This window comes from Amphibalanus amphitrite, unplaced genomic scaffold, assembly GCF_019059575.1.
Source record: "Amphibalanus amphitrite isolate SeventyFive unplaced genomic scaffold, NRLGWU_Aamphi_draft 000043F_arrow, whole genome shotgun sequence".
NCBI classification, from domain to species: domain Eukaryota; kingdom Metazoa; phylum Arthropoda; class Thecostraca; order Balanomorpha; family Balanidae; genus Amphibalanus; species Amphibalanus amphitrite.
Genome location: NW_024881539.1, coordinates 1,186,504 through 1,208,513, shown reverse-complemented (window position 1 = coordinate 1,208,513; position 22,010 = coordinate 1,186,504). Strand labels below are relative to the sequence as shown.

At 48.6% G+C, this 22,010-nt stretch overlaps 2 protein-coding genes across 12 annotated transcripts in view; one reads left to right on the top strand and one right to left on the bottom strand.

Moving 5' to 3' along the window:
- LOC122377372 (protein FAM102A-like) overlaps positions 1–4,384 on the top strand; it is a 36,051-nt gene extending 31,667 nt beyond the window's left edge. For 2 of the 3 annotated variants that reach the window (XR_006255849.1, XR_006255850.1), the window contains exons 7-9: positions 498–676; positions 1,983–2,731; positions 4,332–4,384. Coding sequence is in view for 1 of the 3 variants with exons in the window: in XM_043357314.1 (XP_043213249.1) it covers positions 498–676; positions 1,983–2,038 (235 nt within the window). In the remaining 2 variants the exon portion in view is untranslated. Of the gene's footprint in view, positions 1–497; positions 677–1,982 lie in introns of all 3 variants that reach the window. The other variant, XM_043357314.1, reaches the window with a different exon arrangement.
- Positions 2,239–20,860, bottom strand: LOC122377373 (multivesicular body subunit 12B-like). Of its 9 annotated transcripts, none has more exons than XM_043357322.1 (9): positions 20,754–20,860; positions 13,384–13,645; positions 11,949–12,141; positions 9,252–9,381; positions 8,406–8,495; positions 6,977–7,050; positions 6,512–6,621; positions 4,362–4,503; positions 2,239–2,745 (listed from the first exon to the last, which is right to left on the bottom strand). In XM_043357322.1, exons 2-8 carry the CDS (start codon positions 13,489–13,491, stop codon positions 4,462–4,464), a joined length of 747 nt encoding a protein of 248 aa, XP_043213257.1. In that variant the 5' UTR covers positions 13,492–13,645; positions 20,754–20,860; the 3' UTR covers positions 2,239–2,745; positions 4,362–4,461. The 9 variants fall into 9 exon arrangements, with proteins under 9 accessions (XP_043213257.1, XP_043213251.1, XP_043213258.1 ...); XM_043357316.1 differs by having other exon boundaries at positions 2,239–2,735; positions 4,336–4,503; positions 20,754–20,850; XM_043357323.1 differs by having other exon boundaries at positions 20,622–20,819.
- Between the last annotated feature and the right edge of the window lie 1,150 nt (positions 20,861–22,010).

The following is a 22,010-nucleotide window of genomic DNA, read 5'->3' as shown; positions in this document are numbered from 1 at the left end:
GTGCTTAGGACATTCGTCCGAGCCGATCTCAGAGTGATGACCGTCAGAGTAGAACGATAACAGTTGCTGCGAGAGATGTAGCCAACCGGCGTCACATATTATGTAAGCACGCAGCGCTGATTGGTAAGCCTTGAATCGCTCGTACGTGGTAGAGCTTAGGCACAAGCTTTTGACCTAGTGACTGAACGATAAGTAATGAACCAGTATTTGAGGCGGATAACTCTCATACTTGCGATAGCGCAAGCTTCATAGGTCCCCCGAACGCCTCGTAGGCCTTCACCAATCCTACAGAGCGGTAGCGCCATTTTTCCCGGATCGGCTGACGGCCGGACGGTCCTCGCGTTTACTCGCTTCGTCTCAGTCCCCGGCCACCAACATCCAGCTATCTGCTCAACACACCTGACCTACCACTGCCTCTCGTCAGGAACTTCTGACCGTCCCTAGCCCAGCCCCTTCTGAAGAACGTGTGACCTGACCGTCCACTCTCTTCCCTTCAGGAACGCCAGTAGCGGCTCGGCATTCTCCGACTACAACTCGATGGAGCGGCCGGCGACCAGCGAGCGGCGCAAGAAAGAGGCGGCGGCCAGCTGCCGGTTCGACGCGACCCGGGTCAACCCAGAGGACGTCATTAACGACCTGCTACAGAACACCGACCTCAACTCGGACCACGCAGAAGGTGAGCTGGGGAAGGGGACGCTGACCCAGGGGGCTGGACACCTGCCTTGGGGGTTTGTCACCGACCTCAACTCGGACCACGGTGAGCTAGGGGAAGGGTGGGAAGGTCAGGAAATGGTACGCCGACCCGGGGGGCTAGACACTAACCTCAGAGACTAAACATCGACGTAGGGGACTGAAAGGGCATTGCACTGACCAAAAAACGAGACGAATTGGCAACTGCGCAATGGTGTCGATATCAGTTCAAATAACGAAGTCGCATAATTGAATATGGTATTTTTAGCGATAGTGTTGGAATGAGGTCGCAGCGTACTGCGAATATGTTTTCCATATTATGCGAGCATCCTTGGCAACACATCTTACGTGACTGCAACTGCATATTTTCACTGAATAGTAGCTCTGTGATATGCGATTTCGGCCTTGCGGGACCCCTGAGGCTAAGCTGAATTGATGAACTTCTCATCAGCATATGTAAACCAATCCTAATCAGAGACAGGTGGTGCTTTCGTGTCCCGACGTTGTCCTCATTGTGGCGTATTGTCGCTGGTCTGCCGCCTACCAAACAAGATGTATTTGTCAACTAGTCCTCGTGTTACCAACTGTTGCAATCCCTGCATGAACTCCGGATGGAGACTCGCTGCGCTATGACCTGAGGGCCGCGGCACATCGGGTCGTAAACCCGTGATTGGGGTCGCCGACGGGATGGGGACCGCGCAGCGCTGCCTACTATATCACCCACCGCCAATCTTCCACGAACATTGGATGCTGCCAGGCATGAGCTCGGGACATGGGACGCCCTGGGACGGGACATTGTCAGGCTCTGGCACGTGGGACGCTCTCAAGCCTGTCCGTGTGGCTCTCTTGGTGACTGTTTTATGGACCATTGACCTTATCACGGCGCCGTGGTGACAGAGTGAATCAGCCACCCAGCTGGTTCCGGATAGAGGCGACGGCCACCCAAAGTGCTCGCGTGTGGCAATAGATTAGGCCCCGTCCCCTGTTATCGCTCGGTGCATGTCTAGTGCGTAGGTGGGGCGTTGGCAGATTTATTGATGCCTGAACTGCATTATTACTCTTGCATATTTGCCGTGTCCGGTTGTAAACGGCGTAAACCCATGCGATTTCCGTCTGTCCCGGCCGGATCGTGTGTTCAGCCCGCCGTGTCCGTCGACTGTTTCGATTGCCGTTTCTGACGCTTGCTCGTCTGTCTGTGCGCAGTCTCGTCCGCCCTATACTGTGTGTGTATCGTACTATCCATGGCTGTTACGACTGTCGTTTCTAACGTTTATCCGTCTGTCTCTTTCCAGCGTCATCCGGCCTGCAGCTGTTCGTGGCGCGGGACGGCAGCACCACGCTCAGCTAGGGACGCCGGTGCCGCCCGCTCTCAGAGCCCATCTAGTCGTGTACGGCGCGCCGGCCGGCCGTGGCCAGTGAGGAGACAGGGGCAGCTGCGGCTCCGCCCGGTGGTGGGTGGGCGAGGACGGGTCGGTGATCGTCCTTACCATCGCCGGGATGGAGTCGAACCGCCAGCGAGATGCCGCGAGCTCGGGAAGACACGCCGGGCCGCTCATCGTAGTATATTGGCATATATCATCACAAGATCACACATCATATCGGGTCCAGCCTGACGCACGTCATACATCTTGGCGTCCTGGACAAAGCGTCACTCGCGTGCTCGCGCGATGGCGGTGACGTGAAAGAGCGTCACACCTTTCCCGGCGGACGCTCGGCGCGCGTCTCGCAATCCTGCCCCGTCTTCGAGACGATAGTTTTCCATTTTGCTGCTCTTGTCTACGCTATTTTATCCATTTATCAATGGCATTTGTCCGTGCTTAGTGTGCCTGCGAGGCCTGTGTACAGATTCGAGGCATTTACACGCATTACGGTGGGGCCATCGGTGCACGCGCCCGACGCATCGTCTAGCGCCTGCCATCAGTGGTCACTGTCGCTTCCGAATGTCAACTCCGTGCCAAAGACGGTGAGTATGCAGTGTACGCGGATTGCGCCGCTTCGTGCCGACTGTCTCGTCGTACCGTCTCGCCCCCAATTGTTGTGTATATGTTGCAGGCACTTTAGAAAATCAGTCATTTTGTAAAATGCCTAGGCATTTTACAAAAAGACGGCTGTTTGAAAAATGGCTGAACGCAACCAGGCTTTTTTCAAAATGGCTAGCCATTTTACAAAATGACTAGGCATTTTGCAAAATGCCTGACCAGCATGGAACGTAGATCCCACTACAGATACTATGGCTGACAGTTTTTGGACGTCTTCCTATACCCTATAGGTATGTGTTCAGCCTGTAGCTGATCGATTTGATGCTCTGTGATGACGACAATGCTGAGTAACGACCAGGTTGAGTTGCAGACTCGGCTGTAGCATAAAGCATTGTTTAGTTAACGCTGTAAAAACTCCCAAGTACATCAACGCCGTTCATGTTCTGCCTGAAACTAGACCTAACAAAACCAGCCGGAGACCGGCCCTAGTCAATAGGCAGGCCCGGTTGGTGTACAATTACATGTAAACGAATGAGTGTAGTCTTTGTTTGATTGTGTCTTTGTTTGACAGCTTTGAGTACCTACTTGCATGGTCTCAGTTAAAAATATCAAGCTCCACATCGGGAGAATCATCAGGTCGCTTGGCGTAGGACAAGAGCGTTGGTTTCAGAAGACACTAACGCCTAAGTGTGTGGGATCGAATCCTCGCGACCTCTAATGGTTTTACAGATACAGGCCGGCATAGGGCCAGTCGTTTGTTGACGCTCCAGATTAGAGCACTTCATGGGCCGGATAAATCCGTTATCCACGGATAAATCCGCGGACCGGATAGGATTGGATTCTAAATTTGTTAAAAAAGAACGGATATAGGCGGGCCGGATTTGGGAATTGAAGGTTGAACCCGGATCAAAACGGATCAAAATTTTAACATTAAAAAAAATTAACAAAATTTTAACAATTTTAACATAACCTTGTTTACCAATGTGGTGATTTTCATGTGGTTTTAGGTTTATAAGCATGGTTTTTGGAACCATGATGGTCTGTGAGATGTATGGCTGTCTGGTCCCTTAGATTGAATTTGTTAGTCCAGTTTTGGGTGAAACCAGTTATTGGTGAAACGGATTGTTACGGATATTTTTTGGAAGTTTGGCTGCAATACGGGCCATGGGTGGGCCGGATTCTGATATTCAAAGAAAGGCGGATAATGGGCGGATCTGGATATGACTTGCCGGATATGGGCCGGGCCGGATCCTAAAAAGCCTATCCGTGAAGTGCTCTACTCCAGATCGATCATTTTAAATCCAGCAGCGTCGCTGACGTGGGGGTTGGAAATGTCGCGGGCCTGCACTTCTCAAAATAGAGAGAGGTAGGTATGGACTTCCCACTGCTGGACTCCTCTGGTCATAATGCTGGACTCCTCGGTCCACCTACACGCTACCAAAACGTATATAATTAGGTACTCGTATCTACAACACGCTGCTCAGTCATTTTGTAAAATGGCTAGGTATTTTGTAAAATGCCTAGGCATTTTGCAAAATGACTGGAGAGTCAGTCATTTTGTAAAATGCCTAGGCTTTTTGCAAAAAGCCTGGAAAATCAGGCATTTTGCAAAATGCCTAGGCATTTTACAAAATGACTGATTTTCTAAAGTGCCTGCAACATATATATCACACATGTCGCGTGCTGCCGTACAATATACTCGCACGCGCGACAGACTCCAGTGTCTGACCGGCTGGTGCTGCAGAGGAGACGACTGGACAGCGCTGGGCAGGGTCACAGGTGTCGGGAGAGTCTACTGCAGTGCTGCGTACTCCGTCTTGAAATCGTAGTTGGTCTGCCGAAGGACAGGCACGGTTAGACATCATGTATGATTCGATTCGCCGAAGGAAGTTAGCTTGGGTGTGTTCGACGAAACCCTGGGTCCTGAATGTAAGAGCTACCAGCAAACGCATTAAGAGATCTACAATTAGTCGACCCAATTCCATACCGCCAAACGGACAGGAGATCCAACAATTTCTCTGAGCACTTGAAGTACCAACCCCTTCAGAGCGAAAGTGACAGAGCAGACCGGTTGTGCTCCTATAGTAGGTACCTAATGGGCCATTGAACTTCCAGCTGCCACCTAAACATTAAAAGTCTTTTGGGAAAAGAATGCGGATGGATCCCACACGGATTCATTCAGAGAGTCATTTTTAGATTGACCAGCTCTACTTATAGGAAAGCAAATCTACTGATAGACAGCAAATGATCTACACCTTTTTAGGCGCAATTTCAAAAAAGTTAAAGGCCAATCTCAAAAAGTTTTTTTTTTTTTCAAAGTGCACGTAAACGTTTTGAATTCGCCTAAAAAGGTCTAGATAGAGCGCAAAGTCTCCTGAATGCGGGTGATTAAGTAGGGGAGAGTGGGGTAATTTGGCCGCTTTTTTTAGAAAACGATGTAACTAAAAAATGACAACACATTTCTCCATTTTCTCAACGCTGACAGGTGTGGCATACATTTTACTTTACTGGACAGTAAACTTGAAATGATAGAGTAACTACTTATATTAAAATTGTGACGTATTACAAAGGTCTGCAAAGCGGCCAAATTGCCCCACTAGCAGGGTTATTTGGCCGGGGGTGTTGGGAAATTTGGCCGATGTTAGTTTGAGGCCATGATTTTTGTTATAGGCGAGTCAGCTTCACATTCAGCAATGACGCTTGTCCTACGACGCATTTGAAGCATTTTGGAGGTTGACTCAGCCGTCACAGGGGTCGAAAATAGTCGAAATAGCGGCTCTAGATGCGATGACAGTTTTTTACGAATAACTTTTGAAGTAATCAAGCTAGGCCAAAACTAAGAGTACCATCGTAATTCTCTCGTCATTTTGCATCGAAACATGTATGTGTTTACCTCGAGAGGTCAAGGTCAAAGGTTGGCTTCAGGTCACGTTACCTCAGGTCGCTTGACCTCAAGGTTACGAGTACGTGAGTCATCATGTCATCATGTATATCATGTATATCATTCGATGCACCTTGACGAGCTGAACACAATGAGACCATTTGCGCGGCTGTATCTTTTTTCTGTAAGTATTTATTAGCAAAAAAGCGCTAGGTAACCTTTGATGACGTCACATGCCCTTACAGCTGTCTAATGGGAAATATGGCATCAAGGTAGCCAAAGTTGGTCATGAATCATGTCCTTTATGGTATAATTTACCATGACAACACGGCCGTCCCAGTATAGTGACTCTGAGCGCACCGGCCAAGTTGCCCCGCTAGACCCGGCCAAATAACCCCACATTGCCATTCTGAAAATTTTTGTCTATAAAGTTGTCATGGCTGTACAGAACTACATGAAATTGTTCTTGGAACCTCTGAACACCCTCAAGAATGGCGCTATAATGTTGGAATTCGTTTACAGCCCAAATACTACATGTTATACAAATTTTTAAACGGAAGTAAAAGTTACCATTTTCTAACGAAATTCACGTTTTATTCATTTTGAATAAAACTAAGAGGGGGTAAGTTTTGACATTTGTCCTCGAGTTAGTTCTGCCGATGACAAATGAATAGAGACCAAAGTTATTTCATTCACTTTTATCAGCTTTCGTACAGGTGGGGGCGGCCAATTTACACCACCGGCCAAATTACCCCACTCTCCCCTACAGTTTAGTTAAAAGGGGAAAATACGGCAATGCAAAAAATTGCACCACAGCTGCAAATTACACCTATTTTTTTCGAACGAACGATAATACATATATACCCTGAGGAATTTAGCGATCGCTGAAATAATGTAATATAATTGGCATGCAACTACGGTAAAAACGCATTGGAAACTTCGCTTGCCAGCTGCTACTAACCAGGTTCTCCAGCTCTTCCAGTGTCATTAAGCTGGTGTTCAAAGTGAAGTGTTTTAGCTCCTTTGACTTGCTCAACTTGGGGTTGATGACAAAAGGAACTCCCTCAATGCCTGAAACAGACAGCAAACATTATTTCATGATGTTCGTAGAAATCATTCGGTTGAAGCACCGAATACTAAAATCACCACCAAGATGTGTACGGCAAACATTTCAAAATTCAAATACTAAAAGCAATATCTAGAGAACGAGCTAGTTGTTAAGTATTCCTTTGTTAATCTTTTTCATAACGAGTTTCCAGCAGTTATTACTCGATGAGGATGTGACCTTTCTTCATCCAAGCTTGGGCCACAAAGTAAACACAGACACAAAAGTAGCACTGCAGAGCTGACCTCCCTGCATCTGTCAGAAACTGCGCCGACCTAAGTTGACCCGCACGAGATTATACGGCCCGTCAAATGCACTGACCTCCGTGCGCCTGAGTGAGTGTGTCCGTGCCGCTGGGCGTCGCCAGACCGTTACTGCTGCTGCCGGGGGACGGCCTGGGGAACGAGTCCGCGTCGGTTAGTTACTACCGCACTAGTAAGGCCGGGAGGTGACTGGCTCGGAAATGAATGATGACTAAGTAAGTCACTCAACGAGGCAGCGCCAGCAATGGAGCGAGAAGTGATTAAGTGGACTTTTTAGAAGGAACGTTAATTTTGGCATTTTAAGCGACAAACTTCATCTTAACCCTATTCCTGGCGGGCTCCGCCGGGACAAGAAACTGGCGGGGGGGCCGATTCGGCCCCCCCCCCCTGAGATCTCGAGAACGAAGCAAGATAGCGACAAGCGGTAAACGGCATCGGATACGCATGGACAAGGTCTACAATTTTTACTAAGGTCATTTTCAGGTCAGGTCAAAGATGACGTCACAGGGGTCGAAAAAGTCAAAATGGCGGCGCTAGATATGGAGAGAGTTTTTCTCGAGTAACTTTCGAATTAGTCAAGATAGGAACAAACTAAGGGCATCATCGTGATCCTCTCGTCAATCCGCATCGAATGATATATATGTTGACCTCGAAAGGTCAAGGTCAAAGGTTGACCTCAGGTCACGTGACCTCGAGGTCATCATGTATATCATTCGATGCGTCTTGACGAGCTGAACACAATGAGACCATCCACGCGTCTGTATCTTGTTCCTGTACGGAGTTATTGGCCAAAAACCTTTGGTGACCTTTGATGACGTCACATGACCTCACAGCTGCCCAACAGCAAAACAGACCTCAAGGTAGTGAAGGTTGATCGTATATGAAGTCATGTATGGTATATGGGGCCATTCCGACCCGTTTTAGTGGTAAAAACAGGGAGTTGATTTTTCCCCATTGACTTATAATGGGGAGGTCGCGAAACTGACCTGACCTTAGGTCACCGATATAAAAATTCCGAGATATACAAATTGCACATACTGGTACCCTAACTAAAGCCTGAAGAGAAGAAATTGATCGGTCAAAAACTCTAGCTCTGGCGTGATTGCAAACTTTTCTGAGGTAGGGTCACCAAACCGCCTCTGGTGACCTGACCTGAGGTCAGATCAACTCAAAATTTTCAGACATGTTGCGTAGAAGCCTTTTAGAAAAAGTCAGAAAATTTGAGCTTCCTAGCTCAACGCGTTTGGGAGAAATAACCAAAAAACCTCAGGGGGGGGGGGCTCCTGAGGCCCCCCCCCCGCCAGGAATAGGGTTAAGAGAACACTACAATATGAATACTGAACGGAAAACAAGGTGGTATACTGTCCAACTTATTCCCTCGCGGAGGTACGATTACCGGATAACGCAGACCCAAACCCGTGTGCAGGGGGCCTGCGTACCCCAGCTGATGTCACAGCAACCACGGCTGACACTGCTGTCGTACTCACGTGTATGGCAGGGGCGGCGCCGGGGCCGAGCGTCGCGGTGTCCGCGCCTTGGTGCCGTATTTGCAGCATACGGTGAGGCCGTTTAGCTCCCTGTGAACACAAAAGGACATCGTTAGCTCCTTGCGAACACAGCACACGGGTAGACTGTCCAGCTCCCTTTCAACAAAACACACGGTCGGCCCGTTCAGCTAAGAGAATAATGTGAGGAAATTTAGAGACTGGAACACGCTCAGGAATCGTCCTCAGTTGGTACCGTACATACTACATAGGACCCCAGGCTGTAGGGACCGCCATCTATCCCGGCAGTGAGAATCCCACGGACAACGCCACCTACCAGAGCGCTGACAATCCCTGGGCTAGGAGCGGAGCGAAGACCACAACCGACCCGGGCAGGGATGATCTCCTGTCGTATGCTCAAATCAACCCGGAGCCGCGGAAAGTATCAGTTCAGACCATAACCAAACCGAGCAGTAGGAATCAGACTCAAGGTAAAACCGATTATGACCTACCCGACCAAGGAAAATTCCTTCTCACCGGGCTTAAACCAACCGTCCCTATGGTGAGATTCCGTCAGGTTCAGAGGCTTGGGATGATCATAAGATAGCCGAGCAACGAGAAATGAGAACCCGTCGGGGTTGGGGCATTCTATGATATACCCACCCAAGCAACAACCGTCAGGGTTCGGTCGTATTATAATTATTACCTACCAAAGCAGAGAGAGTCTTCAAGGTTGGAGGCTAGACCAAGCACCACTTTCCCAAGCAACGAGAACCCGTCGAGATCGGAGCGTACCATTACTTACCCGGCAACGAGAACCCGTCGGGATCGGAGCGTACCATTACTTACCCAAGCAGTGAGAACCCATCGGGATTGGAGCGCTGCCGGCTCAGGACGATCACGTCCACCACGAATCGGATGGCGGTCTCGGCAGGAGACACCTTGTACACGATCTGCTTCTTCTTCCAGGCGCGGCTTCCTAAAGGAAGGAAGAGTGATTGTCAAAGAGGCCACGTCAATAGCAGAGGAGTAGTCGAGGTGGACAGAGAAAAAGTCGTGAGTAGCGGCACATAGCATATGATATCTCGCTTCATCTCATTTAATCTCATCATAAACACCCGCCAGCAGCAGCACTGAAGCACCAGAAAATGCAGCGTTTTCCTTTCCATAACTATCCCAGTAAACACCCTACTTGCAGCCACGCTATACGCGAAATTGGAAATTTTGATGTCACAATGTCATTCGCTGCCATAGGATCCTGCGACCTCTCGGATCAGAAGACTTATATCCAGCAACATCGGTAAATGCGGAATGTACATAGCATGAAAAATGAGGGTAGTAGCTCTCACCCCTATCAGCATCAGCGGTGTAAAGGAGGATGGGATTCTCACTCACCAGTAACGGCAGTTTGTAAGGCGGGGGGCACTGCCATTACTCACCAGTCACCACCGACATCAGAAATGTGCAGAAAGAGGGACACGGCTCTCACCCACCCAGGGGCGTAGGCAGGGGGGGGGGCCACTGGGCCATGGCCCCCCCCCCCTTGGGCGCCGAAGGCGCCCTTTGCGATTGGAGGGCGCCGAAGGCGCCCTCCAATCGCAAATGCAATTGTGGTATAATCGAATCGAAAAACAATCGCGACTGGAGGGCGCCCTCCAATCGCGAATGTGTTTACAGGGAAAATACGGATGGAGGGCGCCCTCGGAGGACGCCCATTCCAAATACGCCCTCCAAATACGGTTGGAGGGCTCCCTCGGGCGCCCTCCAACCACATTTGTAGGCTGTAGCTCTCTAAGCGTAACGGTGGTCGCCTATGTAAGCCGCTGTCCTGTAAATAAGCTCCCTCTCACCCGAAGGCGCCCTCATGTAGGTCGCCACCCTGCTACACATTGCCGCCCTTCTGCTGATCGGCGTCCTCATAATTATTGGCGCTCTTCTACCTATTGCGCCCTCATGTGAAATTTTGAAGGCCGCCTTTCTCCCTTTTGGCACCCTCTTGTTCAGTGCCGCCCTCCTACCTATTGGTTCCCTAGTCCTTCCTGTTGAATGCTAATCGGGGCCCTTCTCCTATTGGCGCCCTCGTGTTGATCGCCGCCCTACTAACCACTGGCACCCTCCTGTTGACCAGCGCCCTCCGCACAGACGCCGTCCTGTTCGTGTCATCCTCTTGAGCAAAGGCGCCCTCCTCACCATTGCCACCCCCATTTTAATCGTCACCCTTCCGCTCATTGGCGACTTGCAGTTGATGACCGCCCTCCCACCTATTGGCGACCTCTTGTTGATCGCCACCCTCCTATTGGTGCTCTCCTGTTCCTCGCCACCCTCTTACCTGGTGGCGCCCTCCTGTTGATTGTTGATCGGGGCCCTCCTACCTATTGGTGCCCTCCTGTTGATCGCTGCCCTTCTATCCATTGGCGCCCTCCTGCTGCTCGCCAACTTCCTACCTATCGGTGCCCTACTGTCGAAACTCGGGATGTTGATCGGGGCTCTTCTACCTATTAGCGCCCTCCTGTGGATCGCAGCCCTTCTACCTATTGGCAACATCCGTTGATCGCTGCCCTCCTATCATTTATTTACTCCTTTGGCATGTTCTTCAACTTAGTCGTTCTATTGCACATAGTTGATGTCTTGCCTGTGAAAACTGCCACAAATGAACGTGCATTCAGCACAATGAATGAAGTACTTATACCTACCAAAACTATCTACGCTCTACGATGCATAAAACACGTCTTTGGTCTTAACGGATTGATCCTACTTTACGTGCATCATGGCATCTATATGTATTACGATTAAGTATTGTCAACAGGTTCGGCCGCAACAGCAGGCATCTGAAGTTTCGGTGATTGAAACTGGTTATGTGGGTACACTGTATGCACCTGTGAGAAGGCTATGAAGGCTGGTCTGAGGTAATTTGGATGATGTTTACGCATCTCGCGCTCCGGTATCAATCCGATACGGTGATCTGGTGCGTAGATATGCCACCGCCAATAAACTTTTATACATCGACACCCATGAGCCAAGCTTTCTATACAGTTTGTGTGGCAGCGGCCCGACCAAACCTTAGGTATTTTTTATACCTTCAAATTTGGTAAAAGAGCGAGAGGAGCTTTGAACAGTGATCGTATAAAAGGCGTTCCTAAAAAGCGGAGGAAAAGGTTGTTTTCAAAAATTTCGCGCGCCTTCGGCGCAGCATTTCAAGACCACTTGACCTTTTGTGACCTGGAGTATAAAGAATACACACGATGCAAAATCAATGCAGTACGACCTATACGAGGTTACGCAAAAAAAAAACTGGTGGCATGGTAAAAAACGCCTCCCCCCCCCCCCCCCCCCGTTGAGTGATTTTTTATCTCGCGACCGTATGGCGCCCTCCTTGGGTGAGGTGGCGCCCTCCAAACCCTTGCCCCCCCCCCCCTTCGCGATTTTCTAAATACGCCGCTGCACCCACCGGTATAAGCATCGTGTGGGATGGGGGAGGCGGCTCTCACCTACTAGCATTGGTACTGAGTTCTGAGTAACCAGACAGCGGACACAACTCTCACCCACCTGTATCAGTGGTGTACGGGATGGGTGTGTGGCTTTCTGGCGGCATGTCTCGCTCGCCCACGATAGCCACCTCCTCCACCACATGGCCGCTGTTGCCCTCCGTCTTGGAGAGGCACAGGTAGCGTGTCTCGCGCCGCCAGAAGCCGTCTTTCCATAGGTCAGCGTCTGTGTCTTGGTCATAGGTCTTGGCCACCTGTCGGGTTCAGGCCAGTCAGGTTACAGAGTGCCAACAGCTGGTATTAATTTACACTTCAGAATTTATTGGAACACAAATCATTGTAGGTATTACTTGAGATGACTTTAGCTCATGTCGTGGTCTGATGACACACAATGAATAATAATCCAGAGGCTAACACTGCACACTACAGGGTGGACCAAAAAGGATGGAAACATTTTACACTCGTATAAAACATGCATCATTGCATGCCTGTGACTGGGAATGACACCAAACAAGAGTACATTTCGTGGAAATTCATAATGGCATCACTCTCATATGCCTTCTCTCGTTTTCAGTCTCTCATAGCAGATGTTCGAAGTGACCAATTTCGCGAGACAGGCACAGAGCGACCAGCCTGGCTGCTGACACGATAGCCCGCTTGCATGGCTCACACAGCCTTGCTGATCGCTCTCTTCAGTTCAGAGACTTTCTGGACCTTCCTTGTAAACCTTGCCCTTGAGATGACCCCACAGTAAAACATCCATAGGGGTCAGGTCGGATGAGCAGGTAGGCCAGTTCCGACTGGCACCGCGGGATAGCAGCCGGTCACCGAAGTGGTTTTCGATGCACTTGAGCGTTGTTTTTGCGATGCGAGGAGGCGCACCGTCTTACTGGAACCACATAAGGTCTATGATGAGGCTGCCATGCTTCGTTTGGACTCGCTCTCAGAACTTCCTCAGCGCCGCCTGGTATGCGCTGTTGATTGACGGTCACGGTGTCGCCGCTCCCTTCCTCGAACCAAAGTGGATCCACGATTCCTTTTCCGCCGAGGGCACACCATTTCGGTGACCTTGCTGCTGTGCAGTGACTTCTTTATCATCTCATCTCAAAGGCCAGGTCTACAAGGAAGGTCTCCGAGACCTGAAGAGAGCGATCAACAAGACTGCGTGAGCCATACCAGCGAACATGTGTCGTCGGGCTATCGCGTCAGCCACCAGACCGGCCGTTCTGTGCCTGTCTCGCGAAGGCAGTCTCTTCGAACATTTGCTGTGAGAGACTGAAAACGAGATAAGGCATATGAGAGTGATGCCATTATGAATTTCCACGAAATGTACTCTCGTTTGGTACCATTTCCAGTCACATGCATGCAATAATTGCATGTTTTATGCGAGTTCAAAATGTTTCCATCCTTTTTGGTCCACCCTGTACTTATTAGTAACATCATGGATCTAGGGCTCAATCAGATAGCCTTCGCGCCAAGTCCGCCGCAATGCTCACCACTGTGAATCCCGGCGGGCAGCCGGTGACGGACTCCACCACCGCCACAGAGGTGACGGGCCGCTCGTCAGGCAGCGGCAGCGCCGACACCAGGTCGCCCGTGTACATGACGTCACAGGATGCCGGCCAGTTGCCAGATACCTATCCAGCGGGTGCAGCAGGCACCAGACAGCAGTGGGTAGAGGCGACACCAGATGACAGCCCTTTGGGTTGTCAGTTGTCACTCAGCGTTTCCAATGGTCAATGTCAGGAAATGTGAGCACTGAAACATACCAGGCATTGGTAGGTAATTGGTGATGCATTCACACTACTAATGTAAGTATGATAGTGATATCAACAGAGCAACAGAAGTTATTATGCTGCATAGATAGTGATTATCAATCAGCTGTTGATAGCAATGAGTAATAAGTATAGGATGGTTGTGTGCGAGACTTGTATTTATACGATATTCTTGACACTGATTGCTGACAGCTGAAATATCTTTAGTGACCATACCCAAGTGAGGCAACTGACATTGTGAACTGTCTTTCAGGGAGGTTTTGCTGGGCTCAAGAAGACTAATAAGATAACTAGGCCTGAGGGACCTGTCCATGCAGTGTAATGTAACATGTGATCACGTCTGGGAGGTAGCTGGTTCACTGAGGCGGCTGAAGAGGAACATCAAAGTTTTGCATCCAGGACAGTTAGATGATCGACGCTAAGTGTCCCGAATGATTGCCTATGATCCAATGCTGGTGTTATATAATACTGAACGAGGCCGGTGTAAATAAATTTTCAAGACCGAGGTCCTTACTGGATTTTTGAACGAGGCCGAAGGCCGAGTTCAAAAATCAGTAAGGACTGAGGTCTTGAAAATTTATCACCGGCCGAGTTTGGTATGTATTTTACTGTATGCCAACGATAAATTTATTTTCTGGACCGAAGCTCTTAGCCGACTTAGGAACGAGACCATCCCAAAATGTTCGCTTAAGTGCATTCTGGTAATGCATTTTTGACCGTGGTCAATTTGCTTACACCAGTTATTACCACACCCCTCTGGCTAATGTATTTGAATAGGCCAGGCATACAGTAATAGGTATACCGGACAATACTCCTGATGGTTAAGCGAGTCCTGGAATTATATACCATTCTCACCTGGTATTCTCACCTGGTATTCTCACCTGGTAGGGTTCACCAAGCCTGACAGCCCTAAGGATAGTCAAGGCAAGGGAACCCAGGATCAAAGGATGCGCCAGTTGAGATAAGAATTCGCGAGTATAGAGGGGTTACATAGCAACTGGAGTTATAGCATCCACATAAATAGCTCATACGAAAAAAATACATGTGAATCAAGAATATTTGACACGAAGTTGCTCATCATCAACTACTCCGCAGGCTGGTACAGTTCGTCACGAATCGCATCGGCCAAGGCCCTCTTAAAGCTAGTTAAGTCAGGTGCGGTCACAACGTTTTCTGGGAGGCCGTTCCAGATGTGTATATGTTACAGGCAATGTGTGGAATCAGGCATTCTATAGAATGCCTAGGCATTCTATAGAATGCCTGACCGACCAGGCATTCTATAGAATCCCTAGGTATTCTATAGAATGCCTGACCCACCAGGGATTCTATAGAATCCCTAGGCATTCTAAAGAATGCCTGATTTTCAGGCATTCTATAGAATGCCTAGGAAATACACGAATCTTTCCAACATATAAGTGTATGTTGTATATGATTATGAGCACAGACCGACATGTAACATTATTATTTTCTGCCAGGCTACCTTGCGTTCAGCTATTTATGTTCATTCAGTCAAATGTTCATTCAGTCAAATTTTCCGGTCAGGTATTCAATCTGACCTTATTAGGTCAAATTGTATCAGGATTTCATTCTGAGAGTACAGAGTATTTATCTTAACGCTAGAAAGACGATGGTGGTAATGTCAATATCGGAAACGCCTTTGGTAAAAAAAAAAAAAAATACACAGAAAAAAATTGACAAATCGTCCATTTTTGGAGTTGTTTGCCTTCTAAGGAATTGATTTAAGGTCAAACTGAAGAAAACGGCTACGAGCCAAAAATGGACAAAAATTGGGCTGACCTAAAAAATGGCTTAGCTATTTGTTTTAGAAATGGCACCCTTTCGAACATTGCCAAAGAAGAACTGAAGTAAAATTTCATAATTTTGAGTCTTTGACGACCTTTCGAATACCGCATGGCCCAGAAGTCAAGCTGGAAGGGGAGATCGAACAACACCTAATCCGGCTCTTGTTACGGCCGGGCCACCGCCCAGACGTGGAATAATGAACCATTTATTCAGGTTATTCCCTGGCATTACGGTGTAGGTTGAGCTGTCCATGTATGTATATTGAGAGTCGTTACACGAAGTGCTTATGACGACATAAAATGTGACCTTTGGTGTATTTTTCACCTTCATTTCTAACATCAGAACAAAACCATCGTCATTCGCAATCACTTTCGATTCAAGCCTACGGTCCACCCTCCCAGCCAACACTTCTAATGCAGCTTCGTATCTGTAGCAGCATAATCCTCCGAGGGTAACCGTTTAAGCGACTGGTTGGCCTGTGACTCTCCCGCGTGCCTTGCGCCGTGGCTCTCCCGTGCCAACGGAATTGGATCAGCTGCTGCTTGCGGCGCACCATTTGGTGGTCGGCATAGCCCAATACCTCCCTCGCTTCCTCTCAGCTCATTGCCCTGAAATGGTGTGAGGTGACGACCGGCCTAGGCCAACAATGAAAATTAGGTAAACAAATAGCATTACTGCCACTGACCCCTAATTTTCGAAGTGTGTTTCGGACAATCAAAATACTTAGGCATTCTATAGAATGCCTGGGAGCTTAAGCCAGGCATTCTATAAACTGCCTAAGCAGTCAGGGATTCTATAGAATACCTAGGGATTCTATAGAATGCCTGGTCGGTCAGGCATTCTATAGAATGCCTAGGCATTCTATAGAATGCCTGATTCCACACATTGCCTGTAACATATACATCGGATGGAGAAAGAGCGACGACGAACATCTAGTGTAACATGTGGCACGCGTATCTTGTAACAATGGCCTCGAGTGCAGCCGTGTAATGGACGAGAGAAAAACGTCTCAGGTTTTATATGACTTTTACCATTAAATATTTTCCAATATTGGATTAAGTCTGCGCGCAGAAGCCTTCCTGCGACTGAATACATATCAAGTTTTCGCAGACGCTCCTCATAATTCAGATTCTGCAAATCATCTATATGTCTAGACCACATCCTTAGCACACGTTCCAGTTTAACCATATCGCCCTTGTAACCAGTGTTCCACACGCATGAAGCATACTCTATCAGTGGTCTTATGTGAGTTTTAAAGAGGAACAACATGAAATCAGATGAGCGGCAGACAGTTGACTTAACCCGCGCCCTGGTGGGGTCTGTTTATAACGCGACCTGGTGGGGGGGGGGGGGGGCTATTTTTTGCCCCCCCCCCCCCTCGTATCTCCGAAACTACTGGACGGATCCGCAAAATTCAAACGGCGTTCGATAGCCCTGTCAAATTTGTCGAAGGAAACCAAATTTTATTGACCTCGGGGTCACCGATGACGTCACAGGTCAGGTCAAAGATAAAATGTTTCACCGTTCACGGGGCTTCTAGGGAAAGCGCTATAACACCGAGTAAAACGCATTTTGTCGAAAATCAGCGATAAGACGTCAGTTGTCTAGTACATATGTTGCTATTAGAGGTCACTGGTCATACCAGGTCAGGTCACAGGTCAGGTCACCAAAGGTCACCAAGGGTCACCACATGAACCCAACTTTACTAAGGTTGTGCGATGCATGTTTTATGGCCAGTTTTTCATTTCCAACCCAATGGTGTTGGTTATAAGACCATCAGGTACGGTTTAGGTCACTTTCTGGTGGAGGTCAGGTCAAGGTCAGGTCAAAAAAGGTCAAATTTCAAAGTTGATATTTTTGCATAAAATGGGTATCGATTCGATGCAGCTCGTCACGGGGAGTCTAATGGTGGTCTTTGTTTTGCACTACGAGGTCTAGAATTGCTAAAAATTGAGTTTGAAAATTTGACGTCATCAATTTTGAACAGTTTTTTCGCTATAACTTCGCCAAAAAAAGAGGTATCAATCTAAAATTTGGTATGTGGATGGAAGGCGGTAGGGACTATCACATATATTCCGGTTTTTGCGAAATTCAAAAAACTTTTTGGATTTTTTTACTATTATATCCCAAAAATCTATTTTTTGATTTTTGGGGGTCAAAATCAAAAAAATTCAAAAAAATCCGAGATAGCAGTTTTGTAGCCCTGTCAATTCTACAGCTTTTATGTCCTAAACATTTTTCTGTATTTTCAAAGCTATAGGCCTGACAGCTCTTCCCGCGAAACCCTTTTTTTGGTCGAAAACGGCAGAACATGACGTCACTCTGACGTCATTTCCGGCCAACCTATCATAGCTTTTGGAAAAAATTTTGGTCACAATGTGTGAAATTGATGTCCGGGAGGGTACTGAAAGTTTGGTGACGATCGGCGCAGCGGTTCTGGAGATATATCGAAAAGTCTGGAGGGGGGGGGGCAAAAAATAGCCCCCCCCCCCCCACCAGGTCGCGGGTTAAGAAAACTGTAACATAAACCAGACGCTTTGTGTGCAACAGATCCGATGTGTTCGTGAAATCTAAGCCTTGTGTCCACCAGGACACCAAGGTCACCGTGTGAGTCACAGACAGGAAGGGGACTACCCTCGAGGGACTTCAATTGAAGGTGGCACCAGGTCCTTAAAGCCTTTCGAGAAACGCAGGACCGCACATTTCTCTCTGTTAATCTTGAGACCCCATGATACAGACATATTGACCAACAAGTCTATATCATTCTGAACAGATGGAATCACAGTAGGGCAATGTCCACGAGGATACTTCACACCGGAATAAATCTTGAGGTCATCTGCAAATATCTTGTACTTTGATATCAATTTGGAGCCAATGTGATTTATATAGACCAAAAAAAGTAGCGGTCCCAAGACCGAACCCTGAGGCACACCACTGTGGACAGGTCTGGGTAGCAATGCCCAGACCACCACATAAGACAGCAATGCTATTCAACACCGCTGCAGAAGACAGCAGCATAGAGCCGAGCTAGCCCAGGATCCCCGGCAGATGAGCACAGCACACAGCACACGGATATGATCCACAAACCTTGATATCTCAAAAATTTTCAGACAGATTTTTTTTAACTTTGACACAATAAACTTCAATCAATTTCCTACAGGTATCCAAATTTTGCCGTGCCTGAGGCGCGCCATTTTTATGCTATGGCGCGGCGAAAAATGTGGGGGCCCACATCCGCAACTCACTGGTTGAAAAGGAATATTAAATTTTCCTTAATTGCCAAAATCACCAACACTGATGATGGAGATATATTGATATAGGGTGGATATAGGCAGGGTTACTTTTACAGGAAAAGTTGAGAGGGGGAATAAAGTTCGGGGCAAAGGCGGATCCAGGGGCATCTGAAAGGGGGGTGGGCGGCAATACCATTAGGTTTTTCGTTAGGATGGAGCCCGCAGAACCTTACCTACCCCCAAATCCTATTCTTTCCTCGGGTTTCAGCCGTTTATTTTGGAAGGTTGCCAAAAAATAATTTTGCTAAAAAATATACGCACCTACCTTGGCTGTAAGGGGCGGGGAGGTCCCAACTTGACTGCGCCCTTGCAAATGCCAATCAGTAGTATCAACCTATCAGTGGTATCAATAACTAGTAGGTATACCCCGGCCAAACATTAAGTAACGCCTTTCTAAAGAGAGAGGTTAATCCGCGCCCTGATTGGAGGTCATTTTGGCCCCCATGTGGGTTTTCTTGAAAAGCGAAAAACGGCGGCGCGCAGCGCCGCCAAATTTTTAGTACCTTACCGGGCATCAATTTGAAACCTTCGCACAAAATTTCAAGTCTTAGGTCACCTTAGGTCAGGAGTAATTGATGTCAAACTGTTCGAGCAAAAATGAGCAAAAAACATGAAATTCTTAAACGCTCACAAAAGCTACAGTTAAGCAATTCCAAAGTTCTTTGTGTGGTCGTGTATGTAGAGAAACGACGGCGCTACAAAACTGCAACCTCTACAACTACAAGGTGGGCAGTGATATCCGAACAAAAACTAATGAAGCACAAAACTTTAATTATTATTATTAGTAGGTATTAGTGAGCAGTGAAAGTTCCATTGGGAAAGCCGGCTGTGATGAGGTACATTTTTTTGCGCCCTGCTCTGCATGCAAAGCAGATGAACGTGAATGCTGCATAAAGAGAAAAGTCATTTATTACTCAAAGCTTTGATGCCTATGGGACAAAAATAACGTTGTTTTTCCTTCAATGATTCCGGTTTGGAGGATGGTTAAACACGGCCATTGTCATATTGGGACGAAAATTTTAGATGTCTGGCCTTGGCGTCGATGAAAAAGTGAAAATAATCGTGAATAAATGGGTCGTTTCTGAGAAAGAACACAGAATATAAAAGGGGGTCCAAAAGGGGGTCACCTTCTTTTTGCGTCAAAGGAGGGGCCATGGCCCATTGCCCCCCTCCCCCTGTATCCACCCTTGGTTCGGAGAGGTAATCCCGTCCCCCGCCGGTTTCTACGCCGACGCCTGTACCGATATGTCAGTGATTGCGAAAAGACGGAAGAGACAAGACAAGAGACGGTCCCACCGACTATCCGATCGGTATCGGGTCAAATCTGGAGTTCCTGCTGCACTGAACGTAAAATGGTTGGATGGAACCGAAAATTGAAAATTAATAATTATCTTAACGCCAGCAACGTTGATTGATGACGAGAATCTGATTAACGATGACTATAGAATCTGAATAGCGAATTGATTGAAAATGGGCTCCAAAATAAATTTGAAAGGGGGAAATTCCCCCTTCCCTCCCTAGCCGTTCAGACACGATTTGAAAGGGGGAGCGGAATTTTCGAAGGGGGGAAATTCCCCTCTTCCCCCCCTTTAAAAGTAACCCTGGATATAGGCAAGGTGTGTGAATTGTGATGCTGATGCTGGAAGTAGCAGTCATACGGTATATACTGCCTTGAGTCATACTGTAATTAAATAAAACCCAGAAATGAAAAATTTAATGAGTTATTTTGTTACCAAATTTCATGGAGTTCAGGCACAAGGATTTAGCCGACATTACGTTCACCCCTTATAAGAAAAGATCAATTAACAAAAAAAGATGCATACCTCTCACATCATCGCGCGCCACTTACAGCCTTGCACTTACCCGTTGCGCCACTTCTCGCAAAAATTTTTGATAATTTTGACTCAAGGTTATATTTAAAGTGCAACAGTGGCTTGTGTAGTCTTAGATGACATCATGAATAAAAGGAAGCTTCAGCCTGGCTATAATAGTCACCGTGGTTATTGCGATGTGTTGTCACTGGCGGATCCAGGGGGGCCACGGGGGCCATGGCCCCCCCCCAAAGGCCTAAAGTGGCCTGTTTGGCCCCCCCCCAAAACGTCAGAAAAATTGCTAAGAAAATATACCTTGATAGAGGTTTTTAGCCACTTGGTGAAGTAAAGCTTTCCACAGCATAATATGGAAGCAATATGGTAGCAGTGAGGGTCAGTCAAAAGTTGCGCGAGCGGAGTCGACCTTCAAAAAAAGACTGTTGTTGGCACGTGTTTATGGCGCGGCAGCTGGTAGTTGGCGGTGTTTCGCGTGGTGTGGCATCACTGGCGGATCCGGGGGGGGGGGGAGGGGCACGGGAGCCTGAGGTGCCCCTAACAGGCCCGTGGTGCCCTTGCTAGGCCTGTGGTGCCCCTGGACCCTGGCAGGCCTGTGGTGCCTCTGGCGGGCCTAGGGTGCCCCTGCTAGGCTGCTGATGCCCCTGGGACCTGACAGGACTGTGGTGCCCCTGACAAGCCTAAAGTGCCCCCAACAGGCCCGTGCTGCCCCCAACAGGCCCAAGGTGCCTCTGCGTGATGCCGTGATGCCTGCGAGGCCAGGCCGGTGGTGCCCCTGCGAGGCCGGTAGGGCCCCTGACAGGCCCATGGTGCCCCTGCGAGGCCGGTGGTGCCCCTGGCAGGCCTGTGGTGCCCCTGCTAGGCCGCTGGTGCCCCTGGGCTCTGACAGGACTGTGGTGCCCCTGACAGGCCCAAGGTGCCCCTGCAAGGCCGGTGGTGCCCCTGTAAGGCCTGTGGTACCCCTGCTAGGCCTCTGGTGCCCCTGACTGGCCCATGGTTCCCCTGCGAGGCCGGCGGCGCCCCTGGCAGGTCTCTGGTGTCTCTGACAGACCTGGGGTGCCCCTGACAAGCCTGTGGGGCCCCTCACAGGCCCGTGGTGCCCTTGCTAGGCCTGTGGTGCCCCTGGCGGGCTGGTGATGCCCCTGACAGGCCTGTGGTTCCCCCGGGCGTACCAAGGGGGGTCATGACCCATGTGGCCCCCCTTGGATCTGCCACTGATACATAATGTATATTGATTTGTAAAGGCGTTATGGCTTATGCAATATGCAATTGCAGGCACTTGGTATCCCTCTTTTATCCCTCATTGGGGGCTCTGGCGGACTCCCGAGGGCCCACGTCTATCTCCGGGAGCCCTAGACAGGCTCCTTTGGGTCCTTTCAGTCCACTATAGCATAAGAGGTCTCCATGCGAGTCCTATACATCTGAG

Excerpts from the sequence above, each read along its gene's own strand:
- LOC122377373 (XM_043357322.1), bottom strand. The coding sequence starts at position 13,491 with ATGTACACGGGCGACCTGGTGTCGGCGCTGCCGCTGCCTGACGAGCGG. Across the intron at positions 7,051-8,405 it reads GCGCCGCCCCTGCCATACAC|GCCGTCCCCCGGCAGCAGCA; the intron begins GTGAGTACGACA and ends CTCGTTCCCCAG. Across the intron at positions 4,504-6,511 it reads TGGAAGAGCTGGAGAACCTG|ACCAACTACGATTTCAAGAC; the intron begins GTTAGTAGCAGC and ends GTCCTTCGGCAG.